The sequence below is a fragment of the Apiospora kogelbergensis genome (assembly GCF_038363985.1).
Source record: "Apiospora kogelbergensis strain CBS 113332 chromosome Unknown utg000001l_segment0_segment0, whole genome shotgun sequence".
NCBI classification, from domain to species: Eukaryota; Fungi; Ascomycota; class Sordariomycetes; order Amphisphaeriales; family Apiosporaceae; genus Apiospora; species Apiospora kogelbergensis.
Genome location: NW_027117418.1, coordinates 7,637,799 through 7,660,871, shown reverse-complemented (window position 1 = coordinate 7,660,871; position 23,073 = coordinate 7,637,799). Strand labels below are relative to the sequence as shown.

Here is a 23,073-nt window from a genome sequence, read left to right as displayed (position 1 = left end):
TGTATGGCCTACAAATGCATGCGTATGTGTATAGTGTATGCACACGCACACAATCCAAGACACAAGACACAATTGGCCGAGGGTCTCTCCAGGACTTTTCTCCTTTATCGCTCGTTCATGTCTCCTTTTTTGAGCACGTACCGTAGAGCTATCTTACATGATTTCCAAATTCCAAGGCGGGTTGGCAAGGCACGATACGGACGTATGTATAGAAGTACCTACTTCGCACTCCTGCAGAATTCCCCAATGCCCATGCCTTGGTTGAATCGAGCGCCGAAGAAAGTATTTCTGGTCCATTGAGATGGGGATGCACGTAGAATGGATTTGAGTTTCCAAGCATCCCATAAGTATACGTACACGTATCGTGCTTGATGTGCATTCTATCCTGATTCTGAGGAGCCCGAGCTACAGTTACAGGCTCGCGCTGAGATAATCCTGACAAGATTAAAGTACCTGCTGCCTCCCAGCGAGCTTCCAAGTGTCCGGTGGGGCCTTTAGAGGGCGCTGTAGGAAAAGGTGGGGAGACTGAGGACCTGAAGTGAACAACTGAACCCGGACCGAAAGTTTGGGCTACTAGGTATGGACAGGATAACTAAGGACACGCAAGCAAATCACGAACCGCACACCCCCCTCCTCCTTCAGAAACGGAAATAGAAAGTGCCTGGGCTGGGCCCATACACTGTGCTGCTGCTGCCATCGTTGCTGCTGCACGTGCTCAGATGTTCGGTAACCTACCTCCCTTCTCCCTCCGCCCTCGCTCGACCTACAATGCCTACCTCCTCGCCAGCAGAATCATGCCATGCCTACTTCAGCGAGTGTGCTGGTGTGTGTGCTGGGGGGGCAGGTACTTGCTACCTACCTGCCTAGTCCAGGTAGCAGTTAGTTCAGGCTAGACACGGGCTCTTTCGTCCACTGCACTCGCACTCGTTGCCCACGTCCTCACAGTTGATTACTGTAATGTACCCGACCAACTAGACGGACAACGGCGGCGCTTGTTACGTACTGCTCAGTGCTGGGCTGATACGTCCGTCTTTCGGGTGTGGGTTCCCCCCTCCCTCGCCCTCCTTCCCACCACACGCCCCCTCCCCCTTCTCCCCTCTGCCTGGACCAGCATTGGGCTTTGGGGTAATAACAATAAGTAATCCAAGTAGCAATGGCTTGATTATGTATGTATGTACCAGCATGGGTGTACATCATGTCCCATCCCATCCCCTCGATACGTGTATGTGTGTTGGAAGGACAGACGGGCACTATCGCTATTCTGAGAAGCGCGAACAAGCCCGGCGCATGGCAGCTGCCGCTTTGTACACAACCAGTACCTCCTTCTTCTCCCCCGATTCCCATTCCACGCTTCCAAGGCATACCATTATTACCAAGGCGCAGTCCGGTCCTGTCCATGCCCTTTAAACCACCACCACACTACCACCACCACTAACTCACCACTCGAGCCTGACCTTTGTCTCCCTCTCTCCCTCTCTGACTCCGACTGAACAAAAAAATAAATTTATTTACCACTTGTTATTACTACCATTATTTCTATCACCGAGCAAGAGACAAATCGGGCCTGGCTTTATCCCACCACTTCTTCTTGGCTTCGACTTACTGGCCTGCCTTCATTCCCACCCACACACACGCCGCACACACAATACCTACACCCAATCACCCAAACCACTCTCGCACCAGACCACCTGCTGCTACTACCACCCTCTCCAACCAATGCATCCACCCAACCCTCGCCCTTGAATCTCACCACCACTCTACCACAAGTTATTCTTCTTGCTTGCTCACCTTGCTTCTTTGCTTTTGCTCACTTGCAATACACAACAACCACACACGCTCTCGCATCTATGCTACTGCTCTCGTCGAACTGAAGTTAGAACTACTCCTATTACACGGCAATGGCCTCCTCTAAGGTATGTATACATTCCCACTTATTCCTTGGGCGGCGCTGGACTCCCGGAACTGAGTACCCGATGCTGATCACTTCTGTGTGCTACAACAGGAAATGTCGACAACAACAGTCACGAGGCCATTGAACCAGCACCGTCAGTCGCTGTCGAGCGCCACGAACCCCCTAGCAAACACTCGATTACCCTCCCACTCTCGCAACAACTCCCACACCCACGCCCATTCGGCTCTCTCCGGGGCCCTCAATGCCCATCGTGTGACACGCCGCAAGAGTATGACCAGTTCAGGGGCCAATGTGGCGGCTGTTGCAGCCGCTCTCAGCGAGGCCGGGGACATGATGACTGCTCTCCCCATTACCGCCAACTCCCGCCGCGGCACCGTTTCGAAACCCACCTTTGTTCGGTCGACCATACCCAACAGCCTCCCTTCTCCGCCAGGCAGCCTTCCAACCCACAAATACATGATATCCGGAAAGCCCGAGGGTCAAGAGAGCGCCATCGACGATGACTCCAACGACCTGTCAGGCGAGGACCTCGGAGAGAACGGCATGGAGACGGCCAAGGTTCGGCGTGCTAGTGACGGCCAGCCACTGTCCAAGGATGGCAAGAAGAGCAACCGCCCTGACCTCCGCTGCGAAAAGTGCGGCAAAGGATACAAGCATAGCAGTTGCCTGACCAAGCATTTGTTCGTGCCCATTTTCTTGCCCATATTCTCCTCCCCGCAGTTCCATGTTACGGTTGCCGGCTAGAGTCGTGTCAGAAAGTTGAGGTCAAGGACCCGCTACCGGATATGCCCTCCCTCCCCGAGCCCCGGACTATGATTGATGGACAATTGTGTTGACTGTTTCCCTGGCTAGGTGGGAGCACACTCCCGAGTGGTCATACACATCCAAGCTTCTCATTTCCAAACACCAGCAAGTCCAGCTTCTTGAGGCCGCCTCAGTGCTGGTGCAGATGAACAACGTCATCGGCAATGACGCGAGCGCGACCACTCCACCCGATTCGGCCAGAGACTTTGCCAGCGAGGCAGGGTCGGCATCACCAACCGCTTCTGGTTATTCTGAGCAGCACGACGGCCGCAGCTCGGCCGATACCACGCCACCACCCCAGGCTGACCCGTTCCGAAGTATGTCCAAGAGGTACAGCAGTGGCAGCGGGTACGCACGGTCGTACCAATCGGCCACGTCGAATGGATTCCTCTCTGGAAGTATCCCCACTGGATCCGGGTTCGGATATAACCGTCAAGGTAGCGCGGACCGTCGCCCTCCTTCATCGGGTATGAACAACACTGGCCAAGAAGACCGCGACCTCGCTGCGGCCGTGGAGCTCCTTAGTTGCAGCTTCAACAGCAACGGAGGTCGGGACAGCAGGCTGCCCAGCGATGCTCCCCCAGTACCACCGTTGCCAGCCCAGTACCTCGACCAGGCGGCCACGAGCTCCAGCTTCCTGGACAGCTTCTCCCCGTTCGCCAACAGCTATTCTGCTCGCCAGATGCCCGAGAGCTTCACGCGGGGCGATTCTTCTCGCTTCACTCGTCACGACGAAGACGTGAAGATGGAAGACAGCGATGGCAGCATGGACGATGAAGACGACCGTCGCTCCAGGGCTCGCAACAGCGAAGAGGACGACGAGGGTGTCTTCGGACACATGGAAGAGATGGAGGAATAAGAAAAGGAAAGGCTGCAAATGCGGCACCATGGAGAAACCGGCGCAGTACGCTGACTCCCGTGGGGATGACATGACACCATTATGGCATTTGTTGTTTCCTTTGTGTACCACTTAAACGTATATTCACCACATGTTGCAAAAGTGGTGGTTCGCTCCGCCACCGAACCTCAGCACCAATGAGTGGAGGGCCCTTGACGGCACGCTCCACGAGGTTAAAGTGAGGATCGGGAGGTGCGTCGAGTGAACACCGAATAACATATTCGACCCAAGTAGATCCTTGGAGGATCTCACGAGGCAGAGAGTAGAATGTCTAATATAGGAACTAAGACAAACTCGATCGTCTCTGTATGAACCCAATAAAGTCAAATAAATGAAAACGCCCGACTTACAACACCTGAACCACGTGAATATAAAGGAAGTAGCCGGGATGGAAGACACTCGAAATATAGAAGGGAGAGATGCAGGTAGAGTAAGACTGGCGAAGCGAACGGGGGTACTTGTGAATTCCAGAGGGTCGGATATTTACATGTGCGAGGCCCATAAGAGCTGCCATATAAGTTGTCGACAGGACGTCATGTTCATATTGCTTTGTCCCACGACGAGAGGATAGGGGACTATATGCAATCTGTTGTCACAGTTCACAAACTTATTGGAGAGAGGTCAGGAAAGGAGGATAGGGCAAGTTATAGCATGGATCCAGGCGGACCTTGAGGGAGACTGTGTATGCACCACACTTGTAGTCTGTTGATTTGGCGATGTTGGGATGAGTCAACATACTTGCTCGCTCATTTGCGCCACCTGGCTACGACTTAACTCTCCATGGCTTGACATTTGACACCCGCCACTGGCAGATGTCCAGTAGGTCGATAAATAGGATGATGTAAGGCGGAGGGTCGAGAAGAAAAGCTAGCAGGTAGGATGGATGGATCTGCGTCGAGTCTCTTGCTGCTGATATAGGTAGCAGGCAGCAGGTAGATGGAGCGAGCAGCAGAGACCTCACAGCAAACAAGCTCGGAGACTGGAAGTTGGGCAGTAGTTGGGGGAGGCCATCGAAGTATATATGCAAGAAGCAGGTGGTCGATAGCTGACAGGCTGGAAGAAAGGGCTGGGGTGCACATCATTAAAAACGACCTTCTTTTCGTGGTAGTAAGAGTTGGCGATCACAGTACACAGCCAGTGGACCCTGAGGCCTGGGGTTGAAGATTTCCTTTTCCTCACATTGACGGGATCGATCAATTTTTAGCCTTGGTGGTTGGTTCAATCAAATTGCTAGTTGGCGTAGCGACCGAAATTGGCGAAGGCAGACAGGACAGACTCGTGTCATTGGAAAATGGGAAAAGAAGAGAGGGAAGAGAAAAAAAAAAGCTAAGCTGCGTCTGGCCCGACGTCATCCAACGACCTGGCGAGCTACCCTTCTTCTCCCCACAATTTCACATCTCGATGCTCTGAACTTGCAAATCTGACGATCGCCTGGATTGACCCTCCCTCGTCTACTTCCCTTTTCTAAACCAGTCAAGTCAAATCGCTTGATTGAACCCCGCGCTCATCGTTTCCTTCTCCTCTCCATTCGGAAACAGCACCCCGTCCCTACCTAGCAAGGGAAATAAGTTCACCAACCATGCGCACGCGACGACAGGCACAGAGTAACACGTCCGCCGCAACTGCGGAGCAGCACTTTGACGAGCGAGAAATTTCACCGGAGCTCGCAGAGTCCGCAGCTGTGTCTACTATCGCCAAGATGGACAGCCCAGCTAAGGCCCCGACGGCCGAGATGACGACGCGCCGCAAGTCCAAGATGCCATCGCCTCTTCAGTTTCCTCTCGTCGTCCTCCTGAGCCTCGCCTTCTCATCGGTGGGCTACTCGCTCGTCTACCCCTGGACCAAGGGCGTGCTGGCAGAACACGCGCGAGTGCTGGACTCGTGGAGTGAGGTTGCGCTTCTGACCGGCTGGAGAATGTAAGTCTTCCCTAATCGCGAGCGCCCATAGTTCATGTTTAGAGCTCAGTGACGCTAACGGGGACGCGACTTAGCTTCGAACTCGCGTTGGGCTGGTACGGCAACTACGATAGCAACGACCTGGTGTCGCTGACTCTGCTGTCCCATGGACCTCCGGTAAGAAATGAATGGTGGGATTCTCCATGGACCTTGTGGCTGACCCAAATCTGATAGCTGTACCTCCTCTCGGCATTCTACAACACGCCCGCCCAGGCACTGCTTCTCGCACTCGGCATCGAGACGCTTTCCACGTACCTCCCATTCCGTCTTATGCGCTCGCTATCGCCTATGCATGCCGACCCTTCGAAGGTGCACAACGCCGAGCTACTTACCGATAAGCCCATCGCGGTGCTGACCAGCCTGCTGTCGGGCGCCATCTTCACCATCAGCTTGTTTTCGGCCTACGCGACCTACCTGCCTCAGTACATGGTCGTGTACTTGAACAATCTGCCTTCCATTACTGCCGCGCATGAGGTCTACTATCTCAACCTTCTCCCCGTGACATTGCCGCTCGGCTTCGCCGCCACCTCCTTCATCTTCACCCCCGCCGAGGCCGAGGAGGAACCCGAGGTGCCTGTCAATGGAAACTTTGATCCCGTGGAGGCGTCATTGAAAGAGACGGTCCGTTGGAACGTGTGGGGATGGAGCAACAGAACCAAGATGGTGATGAAGAGGACAGCTCTGCTGATGGCCATGACTGGAATGAACACGACACTGCAGACCGCACTTACTATTGAAGGCGCCGAGGTACCGGGCGCGCTTGCCTGGGCGTCAGTTTGGGTCGGTGCTTCAGCAGTCACTGGTTTGGCCCTGGGTGCTGTTGGAAGCGAATAAGACGGCGTGGAAGACGTGTGCTCTCCTACCTCGAGGCCTTTGGCAGATGAGTTTTAACAGGAGAGTTCTGATGTTAGTTCCCCTGGACTTGGGGGGCACAATATGGCCTTTGCGCGGGTAATATATTGCCGTTGTTCAATAATGGCATTATAAACGCCCAAGGGGAATGTGAGCGGAACAGTCACCTCAATTTCCGTGTCACGGCGAAGATAATAGAGGTCCCGGTGTGTTTGGCGTATGATTCCCGCCCCTGGTTTCACCAGTTTTGCAACTCCCAAATGGTTGTCGGGCAGTTTTGTGTTTTCTTGAGAGGGCAGCTGGTAGTTTGGTGAGCTACAGGATGGACTTGATACTAGGAGACCTACTTGGGAAGCCTCATCTGGTTGGTTCTCAATGCTAGTTTAGTTTGGCTGATCCCGGTTCAGAGATGATGATACACCGTTTATATTTCCGATGGAGGCGTTGGTTGATAGGAAGAGAATTGAGAATTACCTATTGAATATGGAAGTCAACATGACTCTGCCTGCATCATTACATCCCATGCTACATGTCCATTCCCCATCTAGCCCACCTTTCAGCCCCATGGCGTGAGCTCGTGAGCTCATCAATGACATATATGAGCTCCACCTCCGAGCTACGACTCTTAATATAGCTTGTGGGCCTTGGCGGGAGGATAGCTGCATCCCAGCTTGACAGAATCCGGGGTAATAACCCATCTGATATAAAATGAGGTTTGAATGCATACACGTATTCAAGCAAGCTAGTAGAGATGCGCATCTTTCCAAGCCTCTTTCCCGTTCCAGAGCGGGCTTTCTAACGGGGAAGTTTTGACGTGAGGAATAGTTTGAATATTGAACCGACAACAGACAACATTTAAGATAGAGCCAGCGAAGTCTATCCACTCAGCCTGACTCCTTCCTGATAGACCAGAACTGTGTATGTCCAACTTCTGCGTCTTCCAATAATCAAGTCAAGTAAGTATTGTTTCTTGCCTCTGTCTGGCCGTCCCATAAAGTTCTGGACCCCCACCCCCAGGAAGCTTGTTAGTAGGTGGGCTCCAGGCTGAAAAGCGCAGCTAGTGCCGATATTTTTCCGGCCGTGGGTGCTGAGCCAGGATTATTAGCTGCAGGCACAGGCACGAGGTTACGCGATTGAATGACGGGGGGGCTTCGCGTTACAGCTTCCCTACTTGACTGACGACCTGCGACGCCGACTTCAACCATCTCCATGCCGCCGCCGACACCGTGAACCATCACCAACCGTCCACTCCATTCTTTTCGCGCGCATTCGATCGCACTCATTTCTCGTTAATCATGGTAGTTTATTCTTGATAAGATTCGTCGCAAGAAGTTGGTTTTTTCGCTGCATCGCAACATGGCATCTGCGGTAGAGGCCAGCAGTCCTTCCATGGCCGATCCGGCGCCTGCCCCCGTCGCCGAAGGCAATGGCGACGAGATGGACATTGTCGACGAGGAACCTATGTCGCCGACAACCAAAGCGGAGGCAGCGATGCCTGCCCAGCCCATTGAAACTTCCACTAGGAACAATGCCCTCGATTCTTTCAACATGCGCGCCGACCGCGCCGACCCTGATGCGCAAGCAACCGTTTCCGACTACATCGACTTCGTCGATCATCTGCCTTCCGACATTCGTCGCTCTTTGACCTTGATCGGAAAACTTGACCAAACCTACGCCGACTCCTCCATCAACGTCAATAGACTGACTTCAACATGGAGCAAGCTCCCCACGCTTCCTGCCGACCAGCGGCCCCTGCCTGCGCAGCTTCGCGCCGAGATATCCGAGAACCTCAACCGTGCTGTCAGCTCTCGCACCTCGTCCTACGCGGAAGCTTGTCGCATGTCTGATTATGTTAACCGACATGTCAACCGGGCAAAGACCATCCTGGCCAAGCTCCAGACGATGCTGGAAAATTACCCCACCGATGAACAAAGAAGTCCTGTGCAGACCAGATCCCCTCAGATGAGCCGGACGCCCAAGGTTACCCTCCGATTAGATAAGGACGGCCAGAAGGTGCGCGGACCGCCCAGGATAACAGTCCCCGGCGAGGTTCTTGCACCATATGATGTGGACTTCAATGCCTACAGTTCTTCCAACGAGGAAAGCTCTGATGAGGATGAGATTTCGGTGTCGCCAGCTCGACCAAGCCCCGCGCCGAGGATCAAGCTGGTCAAGACCCCCAAGGTGCCCAAGGATAAGGTCCCCAAGGCACCCCGCCAACCTCGACAGCAGGCGGCGCCGGGTATGCCAATGCTATCTACGAGCACGGCGTTGGCAAAGCTGCAGCCTCCCCCGAGAACGCAGTGCTGGGTTCCCATGATGCCCCATGGCTTCAACTGACTGCGTACGAACTTGCTAGACTCAGGAAACGTATGAAGAAGAACGCCGTCTGGGTACCTAGCGACACTATGATTGCGCGAGAATTGAAGAACCTGGGCCGCGGCATTGAGGCATACAGATCTGCCGAGAAGAAGGCCAAGGATGAGGGCAAGCCATTTGAGCCTTCGCTGCCCGCACCTGTTGTAGATGCCGATTCGGGCGTCCAACACCCCCCTGAAGGCGCCATCAGCGCCGAGGCTCTGGGTGCTGAGGAGGTCCAGCTAAGCAACCGTGGCATGAAGCTCAATGAGGCTAAGAAACTTAAGAAGGAGGCAATGTCCAAGTTGGCTGGCGATGATGCCGAAGAATCGACAAGGCAGATGATAGAAAAGGCACGCCGCCTCCTTGACCATGAAGATAGCCCATCGGTTGCTGGAAGCGTGCAAGAGAAGGCTTCTGAAGCCGGCCCGTCTCAATCGTCCTCCCAGTCACAAAGCAAAGCACCCAAAAAGCCTAGAGAAAAGAAGCGGAAGCGAGACTCTGAATCTGAGATCCCCACCAAGGTCAAGGCCGAGATCATTGAGAATGGCAATGGCGTCCAGCAGTCTATCAAGCCCCAGGTGAAGCGCACAAAGACTGAAACACCGGTTCCGCTGCCTCAGATCCCTAGACCTAATTCACTGCCGCCTCCGGTCGAGACGCCGGTGCCTCCACCACAGGTGTTACAGCCTACCACAGTCATGTCTACAACACCTGTGCCTCTCCCAGTACAGCCGTCGCCAACTGCTTCAGCTGTGAAGCCCGCCATCTCGCCAATTACGGGAACCAGCCCGGCGCCAGTATCTATGCCAGTGCGTGCGGCCACGCCTGTCCCTGCTCCAGCAAACAACAATGCCAGCACTACTACCACTACTGTGCCCACCAAGCCACCGGCAGAGACCCCTGTCCCAACGCCCGCCAAGACATCAACTACGCCCATCCTACCACCTACTCGGGACCTGGGCAAGCGAGAGACGAGAAAAGACCACAAGAGCCTACAGCCTATCGCAACTAACCCGACCCCGAAGCAGCCTTCATCTCGAGGTACCACTCCGGTTACTACCCCTGTCCCTGAGCCACAATCAGCGTCCAGCCGTCGACCGGTCTCTCGCGGAAAGGCAGGCAGTCAAGAGCCGCCTGGTATTCTTGCAGTTGAACGACCTCGACGCGCTAGTACCGCTCGTAATACCCCCGGTGCCCCCGGAGCCTCGTCAACCTTCCAAGCGCACCAAACGTCCGGCCCCAGGTATCGTTACTTCGGCGTCAGGTGGTAAGAGCGCCGTTGGGAGCCGGAAAGTGCCGCCGAAAAAGCGGCCTCGTGGACCGAACAAAACCACATCCAACAAACAAGTTGAACCCGAGGCTGAAGTGGAGCTGGACGAAGATGGCAATGTCATTGACCCGGAGGAGGCGAGGTACTGCTTGTGCAACCGGGTCAGCTTTGGCACTATGATATGTTGTGATAACGCAGATGTGAGCCGCACCGAAAGCACTTCTTCGAGTGTTCCCTCTGATATTACTACTGCTATTCCCACCACTCCAATCCCGACTGCATCCCCAGCACGTCACAACACTCGCAGCAACAAGCGTCGCGAAGTCATACATGATGATGGTCACAAGAAACTGACAGGTCCGCGTATACAGAACTGCAAGCAAGAGTGGTTCCATCTAGAATGCGTCGGACTCACTGGTATCCCGGCCCGCACGACGAAATGGTATTGCCCGGAATGCCGGGTAGCGCTGAACATTGGAGGACGTGGCGAGGTCACTTCCAGGGGCGTGAAGCTGTGATAGGGTGATAGGTGGATGATGTCTTTATCCAACAACCCAAGTTTCAGAAGCGATTTGCATTGGAGTTTACAATACCGGGCGACTTCCAGATCAGGGGTCTATTTCTTAGGACACGACGGCAATTTCAGGAGTTTGAGGAGGTATCTAGGCTAGGGGTTGGGGACTTTCAATCCATGGGTGCCCGCCATTCATCGGCCGCGAAGGTTTGGTATTCGCGAACGACGGCTCGCTGGCACAAGGAACGAACCAAATGTGTAGCTTTAGGAAGGAAGATATTCGTTGCTGCAATCACTCTGTTCAATAGGAAATGCAACTACAGTTATTCTAATTTCATGGCTCGGCGATGTTCTTTCATTGGTGGGTTTGGGCTTTATGTTTCTTCGATTGAGCCCCTTGGGCGAAAGCACTGCTTCCTTCAGTTATACCTTCTGCGAATGATCGACTGGTTGCTTAATTCCATGATTCGACCATTCGTTACATGTAACGCAGTAACTATTCTATATTGACGTTACTGCGTCAGGCAAGGTGAGGCTGGCTGTATGAAACGACCAAACTTTCTCAAGTCCACATCAAATTCGTAGCCGGAGGAATTTGTTTTGGAATCTTTGCAAGCCCAATAATATCCTGACAAGGCCAGCATCAGCAGCAACAACAACAAAGACGACGATGAAGACATGCCTGGCTCGTACTAGATGGATTGCGACAGAGTTAGGGGAGGCACGAAAAGACCTAAGGATAAGACGAAAGTGATTAACATGGGAAGAAAGACATTGTAAGATTATAAATAAACATGGTAGACTAAGGCCAGGAGGTCCGGAAAGGGGCATGGGGGTTGTGTATTCTTTCTTTTCCCACCGGTTTCCCCAGGTGCCAATGACACACCATCATCACCCCCTGAGCACGCTCCCCCGATCGTGGCTCTCGTCCAGCTGTACGTGGACCGTCCGGGCCTGCCGCTTCTTCTCCTGGAGGCTGTCGGTGCTGCCGAAGCGGGCGCGGGTGTCGTCCTCGAGCCCGTGGAAGAGCATGGCGAGGGCGCTGCTCTTGAGCGGGCGGGTGCGCGTCTTCTGCGTCTGGTAGATGGCGCCGACCAGGAACAGGTCCGCACCCAGCACGATGAGCACGGGAAGCACCAGGAAGCCCCAGCGCACGTGGATATACGACTCGGTCGAGACGGCGGCCCCATGCACGGGCTCGGCGCCCCAGAGCGACCGGAACGCCACCGTCACCGACGTCGCCACGTCGGCCATGAGCATGGCGATGCCGTTCTCAGAGCCCTTCGGGTACTCATAGTAGTTCCAGTAGAAGGCCGTCACGATGTCCGAGTCGAAGAAGGTCGTGCCGTTCGAGATGCCCACCGTCAGGTTCACCGCCACGGTGCGGTCGTTGATGGTCATGGTCGAGTTGTTGGTTGTGCGCGTGGCGCCGCCCGCGGCGAAGACGGAAGTGAACCAGCCTCGCAGGCTGAGCATGGAGTCCTGGCCCAGTAGGTAGGCCGTGGACGGCGAGGTGGCGTTCTTGTCGCTCACGTAGACGCCCAGGTCGGCGCCCGCAGGCTGGGTGGTGGTGTCCACGACCGTCTGGTTCACGAACGAGTGCGTCACGTTCTCGCTCAGGGCGCCGATGGTCACGGTGGCGTTGACGGTCTGCAGGCACGCCGAGAGCGAGCACTGCTGGGCCCAGGGGTTGTTGTTGCCCGGGGGCCGCCGGCCGCCTCGGTGCCCATGAAGATCAGGCGTAGGATGGTCGAGTGGGGCATGTCGCCCGTCGCCGAGGGGATATAAGGCGTCATGCTGAAGACCTGGTGGCTGCCGTTCAGTTTGGCACCCTGGGGAACCTGCCAGCCGCAGTCGCTGGCGTTGCCCGTGGGGCTGCCGTCGCAGTACTTGGTCATCAGTGAGGTCAGGGGCACGCACTCGTAGCACACGCCCAACGTGTCGAAGGCCGGCCACGTACAGTTGCCTGTTTGGCAGTCGGCCTTGAGCGAGGCCCCCGGGCGGCCATTTTCGGCAAAGAGGCCGTTGTAGACGGCGGACTTGAGGGGCAGGACAGGGACGTAGCCAGCTAGTAAACGGGAAAAGAGGATTTTTATCAGTATAACGATGATGATATGTCTAGACAGGTCCTTGAGAGAAGGGAGAGAGGGCTTACTAGGCGATGTTGTCCCAGGTAAAGCACCTGTAAAGTTGAGGGCTCGAGGAATAGTCGCGTTTTGGGAATGGTTGACGGCCCTCATCTCATATGTTACGATCTGCTGCGAGAAGGGGCTGAAAGCCAGAGTAAGGACGGCAATGAGAGCGCCGACAGAGCCAAGTAACCTGGAAGCATGTTAGCTCCTTATATATGAATAGTGTGAGCGACTTGGAATAAATAGTAGGATACGAACCCTCCACGTCTGGACGCCAACAGCTTGATGGCACCCACGGCGCCCCGACTGGCTTCATCAAATGTCTCCATATCAGAGAGCGGCATCTTGGACGACTTGAATCGGATCCACTTCATCTGCGACAGGCCGTTTTGTAGAGAGATACTCAGAGTTGTCACCGACATGGTGGCCAGTACCGCTATAACTGCGTTGAGGGTAATACGGTAAGGCCATTCGACCAGAGCGCGCTTGTCGTACCGGGCGATGAGACCGACGATGGCGGCCAGTGCTGCGAGGGAGACGAACATGGTAACAATCTCGATGGTCCACGAGCCATCCTTGTTCCACGGCCGCGATGGCCCGCCCTCACTTGATGATAGAGACAGTGTTTGTGCCTCCCGTTTCATCGGGTTAACGGCAACGGATGAGTAGCCCCCTTTTACTAGGGTCTCGCTGCCGCCGCTGTGGATTCGCGGCGGCTTGGAAGTCTGGTAGGAGGCTGCATCGTTCCAAGAGTGCTCGGCTTCTTGCAGTCCAATGCCAGCTGGGTCTGTCTGGCCCGTGACGCCATTGGCCACCAAAGATGGATGGGTCACTGGTGTGTCGCCCACACCCGCATAATGCTCTTGTTGGGGATAATGGGTGGGAGCGGCGTTACTGGCTGGCGCCACCTGGCTCTCATAGCTATAGTCTTGGATAGGCGCGTAAGACATGATGGAAGGTTCTTGGTAGAACGGACACAAGCAGAGAACACTCCTCCTGAACTTGGAGAGGAAAAGCACCCGGGAAGAAAATAATACCGGCAAGCTTGAGGCTCATATACCTAGAGGGTTCTCTATGGATCATCGTGACCGGGGTCTAGGCCATTCGTGCCGTTATCAGCTCTGCCAACGGCCAAGCCACCACACCAATGACACCACAGGATGTCATGGTTGGTCGAACTTATTTTCTAGAACGGGAAAAATCGACGCTTCTGCATGCAGTGAGATTTGGAGACTTGGAGATTGGTTGTATCGGTCCGAGTAGGTAGTGCTCCCCATTCAGCCTTTCTTGCTAGTAGAGCAACGCGCAGAACCAACTCGCATGCAGGACGATATCGATCACACCCAACTGCGTGAGGGACTCCATGACGAGTGGCCGCATCGTTGGAGCACCAGAGGAGGGATCCATCTGCAATGCTTGTATATCCACGAGGCAAAAGTGAATATCCCAACGATGTTCGATATGGACAAACTGGGTTCTGCCAAATGTGATGGTTTGGTACTCAGGGTCCGTGAACTGCGTAGTAGGATCAGGTCCGGTAGGCTTCCATGCCAATGGAATCCTTACCGAGTCCTTGGACCAGAGCCTTGATTCTGGATTCGACTAGCGAATCTCTCAACCGTGATACGTAGCGTCGATCCCTCCCTTCCGTCGCCCTGTGGGTTGTGACATCTGAGGGGGGTTGGATATCCACCAATCAGAATGTTGCACTGTTGGGGGCGCAAGCCTGCGTGGGAGAAAAACAAAAATTGAGAAGCTAACGGATCTCCGGTAGGACGACACAGACATGTGAGATACAGGGTGCAGTTGGGTGCGTTTCTAAGAATATAGAAAGCAGGCTGCGCCTCTTCTTCTCCTTGAAGAACCCCATGGCGGCCAATCCCGTTGAAGCTTACTTGATTCACACCACACCAATTGCTCGCCTTCAGCCGGCAACGTCAGTGAGCAACCACCAGCACAGGACTTTGGTTTCCATTGGGCAACAGCCGAGAAGGCAACTGACTGACTGCATCTGTTGGAACGCCTCAGACGGAAGAAATAGAAAGAGGCGGCGGCATGTATCTCGTAGTAATTAGACTGGGGGGAGCTGACAGCTGACACTGACAACTGGAGTTGTTCGGCAGATCAGACAGAACGCGGGGTGCAGGGATTCCCGCAAATGCCCCCACTACCCACTATCGAGGTACCGAGGCACAACAGCATAACAACTGCGCGCCTGGTTCCGCCCCCTTCAGTTATCATCAACGATCAGTGATTGAATCTATAGACACACCAGTGATCAAGACGGGTTCAATTGCATTTGTATAGACTCCTCCCTACAAAAAAGGTGTAAAGAGAACATCGCCTGCAATCATGACGGAACGTTCAGGCACCTTCACGGTCGAATACACCGGCCGCGTCGCCATTGTGACCATCTGCAACGAGAAGAAGCTCAATGCCATGAACCAGAGCCAATACTACGAGCTCTCCCAGATCCTGCGCGAGATCGCCACCCACGACGAGGTCTTCATCACCCTCCCTCACCGCCAAGGGCCGCTTCTTCTCCGCGTAAGCTTCTCTCTTTCTCTAATCACTACCTACCGACCTGCAATATGGACAGCCGATACTAACACCGTCACCCCCAAAGTGGCGCCGACGTCTCCATCTCGCGCGCCACGCCCGAGGATGGCTCCTCCGACGTCTACCAGCAGTGGCTGCGCAGCTTCCTGGCCAACAACCTGAACACGACGCAGGCCTTCTACACGCACCCCAAGATCCTGGTCGTCGGCCTGAACGGGCCCGTCGTGGGGCTGTCGGCGGCCCTGGTGGCCTTTGCCGACTTCGTGTACTGCGTGCCGTCCACCTTCCTGCTGACGCCCTTCTCGTCCCTGGGCCTGGTCGCCGAGGGCGGCGCGTCGCGCGCCCTGGTGCAGCGCCTCGGCGTCAGCAAGGCCAACGAGGCCCTCATCATGAGCCGTCGCATCCCCAGCGACGAGCTGCTGCAGACCGGCTTCGTCAACAAGGTCCTGGACGCCGCCGACTCCGACAAGTTCCGCGCCGCCGTGCTCCACGAGATCGACGAGCGCCTCGGCGCCCATCTCGTCGGCGACAGCCTGACCGGCATCAAGGCGCTCATCCGGAAGCCGGAGAAGGAGATTATGGATGCCCAGAATGTGGCCGAGGTGTTTGCCGGCTTGGACAGGTTCATGACCGGTATCCCGCAGGCAGAATTCGCGAAACTTGCTTCTGGGGCGAAGCGTCACAAGCTATAAGCGAAATCGGGCATGAGTGTCACCATGGGGTTCATCTTGTATAATATAGCAGCATAAATCGCAAGCGCGCGCATGTGAATGACTTGGAACTTGGAATTGACTCTCCTGGGTATATCATATCACACGAGAAGTCCAAATAGCAGGCTTGTCCTTCTCCAGTACTCTTGTGCCGACTTCCGGAGTCTTTCCGTCGCGTCATCTCCTAGACTGGTTTTCTTGCACACCTCGTCTGCAAGCTTCTTGAGATCCTCGTTCGGGATGTCGCCGGTGCCTAGATAGACCTTAAGAACATGAATGTCGTACAACCACTGAATAAGGAGGTCTCGCCTCTGGTCTGCGCTAGAGGCGTCCGTGGTGGCAACGCCAGAAGACTCATCAGACTCTCCCTTCTCATCCTCTGCGGGCTTGTCATCCTTGATTTTCTCCTCTTCGTCCTTCTCGGCTTCGTCTTTCTCGTTTTTCTCGGTTTTCGTGGCCTTCTCAACTCTCTCGGCCTTCGCCTCCTTGGCATTGGCATCTTCTGATTCCAACGCTGCACGCCAGGCATCACCAAGTTGCTTTCCAAACGTCTTCTTCAGCAGGGTTACAGCCGCAGGGCTCCAAAGGTCTAGCCCAGCGTCTCCCATTGACTTGACCAGACCTCGCAGCAGCTTGAAAACACCAGGCGAGGGCAGGCTTGGCAGGGCAGGCTCGCCCTCCCAGAGGCTTCGGCCAGTGACCCGGGTTCTCGCCAGAGCATCCGAGGAGAACTCCTCCAGCGGTGCCAGTCCGACCTGCCCAGCTAGCTTCTCTTGCAGCGACGGGACACTCTCCAAACCGAAAGACTTGGTGCTGTCCAGCTTCGGTAGGCGGTTGCGAATGGCGCGCAGGACGCGAAGCAGATACATGGCGATGTGGCCGCTGTCGGCACTGTCCATGTGCTTCTTCCACAGTGTCTTTAATTCCTCGTCGAGTTGTTTGAACGACTGCTCAAGCGCCGTGTTCAGACGCTTGTTGATCTTGTCGGGATCATCCTTGCTCAGAAGCTTCTGGCGGACCTCAATCGTCTCCTCGTCCTCGATCTCTTCGACATCGTTGTCCCAGCGTTGACGCTGCAGCTGGCCCACGACCTCGTTGACGTCGTCAATCAGGCGATACCATGTCTCGTAGCCCGTGACCGCCTTCGCAACCGTGTTGTTCTTGCCCTGCAAGCGGGAGAGGATCTCGTGGGTGACTTGGGTGGACCCAATGCTCATGTCCTGTTCCAACATCTCGTCACTCCAGAGGCTATTGTACTCATCGGACGTGCCCGCTCGCCATCCGTCTAGCGTGGCACTGACTTCGGATCCAACAAGGCGCAGTTTAGAAACTTTGACGTCTAGGACGCCCAAAAGCCGGTTGTTGATGGTATCTCGGAGGCCGTCCAGCATGACCGAAGGGTCAAATCCTCTCGCTTTGCCGCCGTCCTTAATCCAATGTTGCAGCACGTTGGTCCGCAGATCAACGATAGCCTTGAACTCGTTCATGTGCTCTAGGATCTTCTTCATGCCTTCCAGCAAAGCCTCGCCCCCTTTCTTGGCCCAGCCGGTCAACATGTCCTTGGCCTGCTTGCCGTCCAGATCGTCGTGTCGAATAAAGGGAGTGAAGTACTGGACCTCATCACCACACCACCTCTCGTAGATGTCGAGCTTCAGGCCTTCGAGAGTTCGCAGTGATTCGTCGGCAAGAAGAGGCTTTTTCTTCAAGCTGGCCAATGCTTCGGATAACTTCGACGGGACGATGGACTGCACGTCCAGCAATGTCCGGGTGTACAGGTCCAAGCCCTGGAGGACATTCTCGGTCCCTCGCGTCTTCTCGTACTCTTCCACATCGAATTCGAAGGCCATAGCCTCGGCCCGGACATTGAGGAAGTGACGCAAGGCGTCCCGTGAACCCGAGCTCGACGCAAGACTGTACGCGCATAGCGCCTTAAGTATATCCGCTTGTTCGAGGCCGTCGCTGACCCGGCCCAGCACTTTCTCCACGCCGCGCAAAAGCCTCCTCCGCAGGCTGCCCAAGTTCTTCTTGGCCGCCTCGACCGCAGCCCGGAGCTCCTCGTTCAGCTCGCCCATGTCGCCGAAGCTGGAGATGAGCAGGCGGCTCAGCACCAACACCTTGGCCGCGAGCACGAGCCGCTCGCCCCTTCCCGCCGCCGTTCCTTGTCCTGTTGTTCCTCCAGTCCGCAAGAGCTTGCCGACGGCGAGCCCGCACGCCTCGAGAAGCTTGACGCGCGCGACGCAGCCCATCTCGGCCTCGGCCTCCTCCAGCCCTTGGAAGCGCGCGAGGCCCGATATCTTGGCGCCGACGACGGTGCGGCCGCAGCGGCCGCCCATGGCGCCCAGGATGTCCTGGGTGCGCGTCATGTCGTGGCGCATCTGCACAATGGTGTCGGCGGTGCCGAGCAGCTCGCGGTAGCTACTTCCGACCTGGGTGCGCAGGCGCGCGGCCTTCTCGTCGATCTGGCCATGGAGGCTCTTGTGAATCTGCCGGATTTGCGGGAGCGTGTACGTGGTGAAGACCTGGGTCGACGAGGTCAGGGTCGAGGTGTCGGGGGTCGCCATGGCGGTGGTGGTGGTAAGGTAGCACTGCCCACTGGGATGGCCTTTGCCTCAATGGAGGGGGAACAGAAAAATAGAGGAATAGAACGATTCAACGGAGCAGACTCATCTCCAGGCAAGTCTTTGCGACAACATAGAAAGTATTTATGCAATTAGAGCAGTTTAGCTGCTTTGACTGAATGGGTTGTTGGCGGGTTGCTACTAATTTGGAGATAACATGTGGCAGCACCGGCAACCAGCGGGTACGATATTATTCACTAAAGAGGTACATGCAAATACGCAGAGTCGATCCTTTCTACTAGACGTATGAAGGCATCAACACATTCATTTCTTGGACAGAGGTAATTGACTTCGAATATTTTTATTTTTGCCATGAAGCTGAATTCCCCTAGGTACCCGGTCAATGCAATTTGTGCTCGCCTGGCTTCTTGTCCTCAGTAATTCTGCACAATAACTGACTCCCCCTTATAGCCGATAGGACTACAGTAGGTCGGAGTGAAGCAAATCTCAATGATTAGCTTTTTAGACTTATGAAGACCACTTGGCCTCGATTTCGAAGAAGTTGACCTTCAATGACTCCGCACTCGTCTTCGCAGGTCTCGCCACAAGCGGGCTGACATCCAAGAGCCACTCCTCGCCATCCTTGTCATTCTCGTCGGCGAAGATCCAGCAAATCTCGCGCAGCGGGACCTTCTCCTTGACATTTCCCGCCTCGTCCAGCAGCAGCCGGTAGACCCAGGCGCTCTTGCCGTTCTCGTCTCCCTCGCGGATGATCTCCAAGGTGACGCCCTTTGCGGGGTCGACGGCGGCGCCCAGCGGACCGACGCTCCAGTCCGCCCACCGGTCCGTGGCCACGGTGCTCAGCATCGGCTGGCCCTGGTAGAACTCGACACCCGTCTTGATCCACTTCTCGGGCGGCTGGTCGGGCGACGCGGGAGGCGCCGACACGCGCTTCAGGGCCAACACCAAACCACCCTGGTCATAGCGCTCCGTCCAGTCGGCCCAAAATGTCACCCGGGCGGACTGGAACTTCTTTAACTGTCCCGACGAAGTGCGCGAGATGGGGGCTTCAGTCCATTCGTGTTAGTTAGTGTCCCCTGAGGTTGCTAAGCTTAGGGTATAGAAGTTCATACGCACCACTCCAGACGTTCGTGGTAGGAGGCTTCCTCCAGATATCGGTATTTGGGCCAGCTTCCAGGACAAAGGAATCTTTGGTAGTATCCATGTTGTTGACCTGCTTTATGCACAATAGGAGTAGATTGAGGTTGAAGATGGGGTCTGTGGTTAAGGTTTGTAGCTGTGGCGGGGACTAAAGATCACACAGAGCACTCAACAACACCGAGGCGAGGCATCACTTGGCTTTTATACAGCAGAGCTGGCCACAAGAAGCTCATCTGGCCCGTCTGCCATTATTTTGAATTAGTCACAATATCCAGAATGGCACCATTGCTTCAGGCTGAACTACGCCGTATTTCTCGCTGCTATATATGTAGCACAACCCCACCCCCGTCCATGGCCAATCAGATGCTTGACGCGATGCGAAGAGAACCAAGGACATGCGTACGCCAAGTTTTCGAAATCCGGTGATGACCCGTGTAGCCCGATGATGAGCCGTCCCGGCCTATAACCGCGAGCATGACTAGAGCGGCTGGGCCATTCAGTCATGGGAAACTCGTGGATCAACAACGTGGCACTTTGGGAAATGGTGTTCGTGTCACCTCAGCTATCCGGATGATGTCCCCATCCCGGAAACCTGGAGTCGAGAGCCACTGGTGGAGACCCCCATGCCAAGAATATCGGTGTAAACTCCATGTAGAGAGAAGGGCGTGAGTTTCTCCGGTGCTGGTACTCCGTATATCTCAGGATTAAAACCGGTTTAATTAAGTGGTAGGTACAGACATAATTCAGAAAAAAACAATAGAGGCTAATAAACGAATAAAGGTCTAGTCACAAGCAAATCACAATCATGTACAGCATTCAATGCTTCTAAAGCCTTCAACATATTGCAGTTACATCCTCTTTGGCTCTCCCAGATACTAATTACACGCCGTCGACCGTCCAGCGTGCTTATCAGTGGTGACGCTTAGCTCCGAGCCGAAGACCGGCTACAGTCGATGCATCGGCGGGCGATAAAGTTTCTGAAACCGGAGACCTCGACCAGGTTCATAAAACATATATATACGATAGTAAAAACTACTCCGTGTAAGACGATTCCCAGTATAACCGTGCTCGACTTTTTAGCAGCAATCAGACCTTGAAGCCATGAGTGAAACGACACGAACTTACAATGACGCCAACGGACGCTCGACGGTGGATATACCACTGCAGCAGATCCGGTCTGGTCCTTCGGAAACCAGTATTAACCGGCAAGAGTTCTCACTACCTCCGGTAGATACGGGCAAAGATGCATGGTTGTTCCTCGCAGCCTGTTGGGCCGTTGAAGCACTTGTCTGGGGTCAGTTCACACAATACGTTCTGCACTCTTGTGACAGCCAGCCAGCTGACCAACAAACAACAAACTGCAGGCTTCGGTTTTTCCTTTGGTGTCTTCCAGGACTACTATAGCACCCACGAGCCGTTCGGCGGCTCTGGAAATATCGCCTCCATCGGAACATCGACAATGGTAAGTTGGAAGATGCTCCTAACCTTGTTTCTTCCCTATGGATGAACTATTTTTTGGCCAACCATTTACTTACCTACTTAGGGCGTCATGTATATCGGTACCCCTGTCGTCATCGTGCTATGCCGGCTCTTCCCGCGCCGGGCTCGATGGTTTACCTTGGCAGGCCTCTTTGTCGCCTCGCTCGCCATGGCCCTGAGCTCCTTCTGCACCACGGTGCCGCAGCTGATTGGGATCCAGGGCGTCCTGTTCGGCGTGGCGGGGTGCTTCGCGTACGTTCCCTGCGTCCTGTATATTGACGAGTGGTTCGTGCGGCGCAAGGGCATGGCCTACGGCATCATGTGGAGCGCCGCCGGGTTCGGCGGCGTCGTCCTCCCCTACTCCTCGAGTCTCTGCTCAACCGCTTCGGTTTTGCGACCGCCATGCGCATGTGGTCCGGGATTCTGTTCGCCGCCTCGGCACCCTTGTCCTTCTTCATCAAGCCCCGACTCCCCTACTCGCCCAGCTCGCGCCTGCAGCCCTTCAACATGGCCTACGTCAAGTCGCGGCTCTTCGCGCTGCACCAGCTCGCCAACGTGATCCAGGCCACGGGCTACTTCCTGCCGGGCATCTACCTGCCCGTGTACGCGCGCGCCGCGTTCGGGGCCACGGGGTTCCTCTCAGCCCTCACGGTCCTGCTGGTCAACATCGCCGCCACCGTCGGGTCGGTGTTGATGGGCTCGCTGTCGGACCGGCTGCACGTGACGACCTGCGTCGCCATCTCGGCGGTCGGCGGCACGATGGCGGTGCTGCTCATCTGGGGCCTCTCGTCGTCGCTGTCGGTGCTCTACTTGTTCTGCGTCGTATACGGGTTGTTCGCAGGCGGCTGGACCTCCATGTGGCCGGGGATCATGCGCGAGGTGGCGCAAAGGGGGACTGCAGCCGCGTCCGAGAACCAGGACGAAGCCGGCCAGGGGCATGTCGACCCTGTTATGGTCTTCGGCTGGCTCTGCGTCGGTCGCGGCGTTGGAAACGTCATCTCGGGTCCGCTTAGCGAGTCCCTGCTTCGGGGGATGCCTTGGCAAGGACTGACAGGCGCGGGCTACGGCAGTGGCTATGGCAGCTTGATCGTCTATACTGGCGTGACCGGACTTCTGAGCGGCACGAGTTTCGTATGGAAGAGCTTAGGAATACTCTGAAAATGTTTTTTGCCGGGGTAAGTGAAACGTAGCTTTTGGGGATTTCCAGAGTTTCTTTGGTGAGGGCATATTTAATACTATACGAAACCAGGTACCTACCCCCTGAATAACATCAGATGCATTTATAGACCCCGTTATTTCGTAGCCTGCGAACAGCCTTACAAGAGAAACCACAACTACCATTCTTACTCATAGACCTCACCAAAACCTTACTAGTTCTCCGTGATTAATCCAACTCATCGCAGTGGTCCCCGCGCGGGCGAAAGACCAGATAGGGCCCTTCATGGTTCGCGTTGAACATGTCCAGAATCTGAAACTCGTCGACATTTCCAAATCCCGTCTCCACGCCTTTGGTGCCCTGCCCGACCTCACCGAGAGGGCCCGCCGCCCGCCGGAAGTCGAAGTACCAGAGCGTTTTCGCCATGGCCAGGCTCACCTCCAAGTATGACATTGCTCGCCCGGCGCAGGACCGCGGCCTCGCAACGAACGGCGCGAACGCACGATACTGCGTGTCGCTCGAGTCAGTGAGCCACCGGTCGGGGTTGAAGGTAAAGGCATCGGGGAAGTACTTCTCGTTGTGGTGGAGAGCGTAGAGGTTGACGCCGAACTGCGTGCCTGGCGGTATGACATGACTGTCGACGACAAGCGGCGTCTTGCCGCGTTCTAGGTCGTCGGCCGCCTGCTCCCGCCACAGCGTCGCCAGCGACGGGGCAGCCATGCGAAGCGACTCGTCGATGCAGGTTTGCAGG

The 23,073-nt window shown here is 55.4% G+C and overlaps 9 protein-coding genes across 9 annotated transcripts; 5 read left to right on the top strand and 4 right to left on the bottom strand.

Moving 5' to 3' along the window:
• Window positions 1-1,898: 1,898 nt before the first annotated feature.
• On the top strand, window positions 1,899-3,575 carry PG998_002464 (uncharacterized protein; the record flags this gene model as incomplete). Its single annotated transcript, XM_066869282.1, has 3 exons — window positions 1,899-1,913; window positions 2,003-2,592; window positions 2,765-3,575. The coding sequence occupies 3 exons, from the start codon at window positions 1,899-1,901 to the stop codon at window positions 3,573-3,575; spliced, it is 1,416 nt and encodes a 471-aa protein (XP_066737697.1).
• A 1,618-nt stretch (window positions 3,576-5,193) lies between these two features.
• On the top strand, window positions 5,194-6,404 carry PG998_002463 (uncharacterized protein; the record flags this gene model as incomplete). Its single annotated transcript, XM_066869281.1, has 3 exons — window positions 5,194-5,531; window positions 5,606-5,687; window positions 5,745-6,404. 3 exons carry the CDS (start codon window positions 5,194-5,196, stop codon window positions 6,402-6,404), a joined length of 1,080 nt encoding a protein of 359 aa, XP_066737696.1.
• Window positions 6,405-7,778: 1,374 nt separating this feature from the next.
• Window positions 7,779-10,571, top strand: PG998_002462 (uncharacterized protein; the record flags this gene model as incomplete). Its single annotated transcript, XM_066869280.1, has 3 exons — window positions 7,779-8,664; window positions 8,709-9,835; window positions 9,867-10,571. 3 exons carry the CDS (start codon window positions 7,779-7,781, stop codon window positions 10,569-10,571), a joined length of 2,718 nt encoding a protein of 905 aa, XP_066737695.1.
• An 887-nt stretch (window positions 10,572-11,458) lies between these two features.
• Window positions 11,459-13,649, bottom strand: PG998_002461 (uncharacterized protein; the record flags this gene model as incomplete). Its single annotated transcript, XM_066869279.1, has 3 exons — window positions 11,459-12,241; window positions 12,373-12,889; window positions 12,958-13,649. The coding sequence occupies 3 exons, from the start codon at window positions 13,647-13,649 to the stop codon at window positions 11,459-11,461; spliced, it is 1,992 nt and encodes a 663-aa protein (XP_066737694.1).
• A 1,402-nt stretch (window positions 13,650-15,051) lies between these two features.
• Window positions 15,052-15,950, top strand: PG998_002460 (uncharacterized protein; the record flags this gene model as incomplete). The annotated part of the gene is made up of 2 exons (XM_066869278.1): window positions 15,052-15,246; window positions 15,363-15,950. 2 exons carry the CDS (start codon window positions 15,052-15,054, stop codon window positions 15,948-15,950), a joined length of 783 nt encoding a protein of 260 aa, XP_066737693.1.
• Window positions 15,951-16,069: 119 nt separating this feature from the next.
• Window positions 16,070-18,529, bottom strand: PG998_002459 (uncharacterized protein; the record flags this gene model as incomplete). Its single annotated transcript, XM_066869277.1, has 1 exon — window positions 16,070-18,529. The coding sequence occupies one exon, from the start codon at window positions 18,527-18,529 to the stop codon at window positions 16,070-16,072; it is 2,460 nt and encodes an 819-aa protein (XP_066737692.1).
• A 525-nt stretch (window positions 18,530-19,054) lies between these two features.
• On the bottom strand, window positions 19,055-19,751 carry PG998_002458 (uncharacterized protein; the record flags this gene model as incomplete). The annotated part of the gene is made up of 2 exons (XM_066869276.1): window positions 19,055-19,593; window positions 19,664-19,751. The coding sequence occupies 2 exons, from the start codon at window positions 19,749-19,751 to the stop codon at window positions 19,055-19,057; spliced, it is 627 nt and encodes a 208-aa protein (XP_066737691.1).
• A 1,037-nt stretch (window positions 19,752-20,788) lies between these two features.
• Window positions 20,789-22,324, top strand: PG998_002457 (uncharacterized protein; the record flags this gene model as incomplete). Its single annotated transcript, XM_066869275.1, has 4 exons — window positions 20,789-20,981; window positions 21,052-21,149; window positions 21,231-21,515; window positions 21,536-22,324. 4 exons carry the CDS (start codon window positions 20,789-20,791, stop codon window positions 22,322-22,324), a joined length of 1,365 nt encoding a protein of 454 aa, XP_066737690.1.
• Window positions 22,325-22,550: 226 nt separating this feature from the next.
• PG998_002456 (uncharacterized protein) lies at window positions 22,551-23,042 on the bottom strand (the record flags this gene model as incomplete). Its single annotated transcript, XM_066869274.1, has 1 exon — window positions 22,551-23,042. One exon carries the CDS (start codon window positions 23,040-23,042, stop codon window positions 22,551-22,553), a length of 492 nt encoding a protein of 163 aa, XP_066737689.1.
• Between the last annotated feature and the right edge of the window lie 31 nt (window positions 23,043-23,073).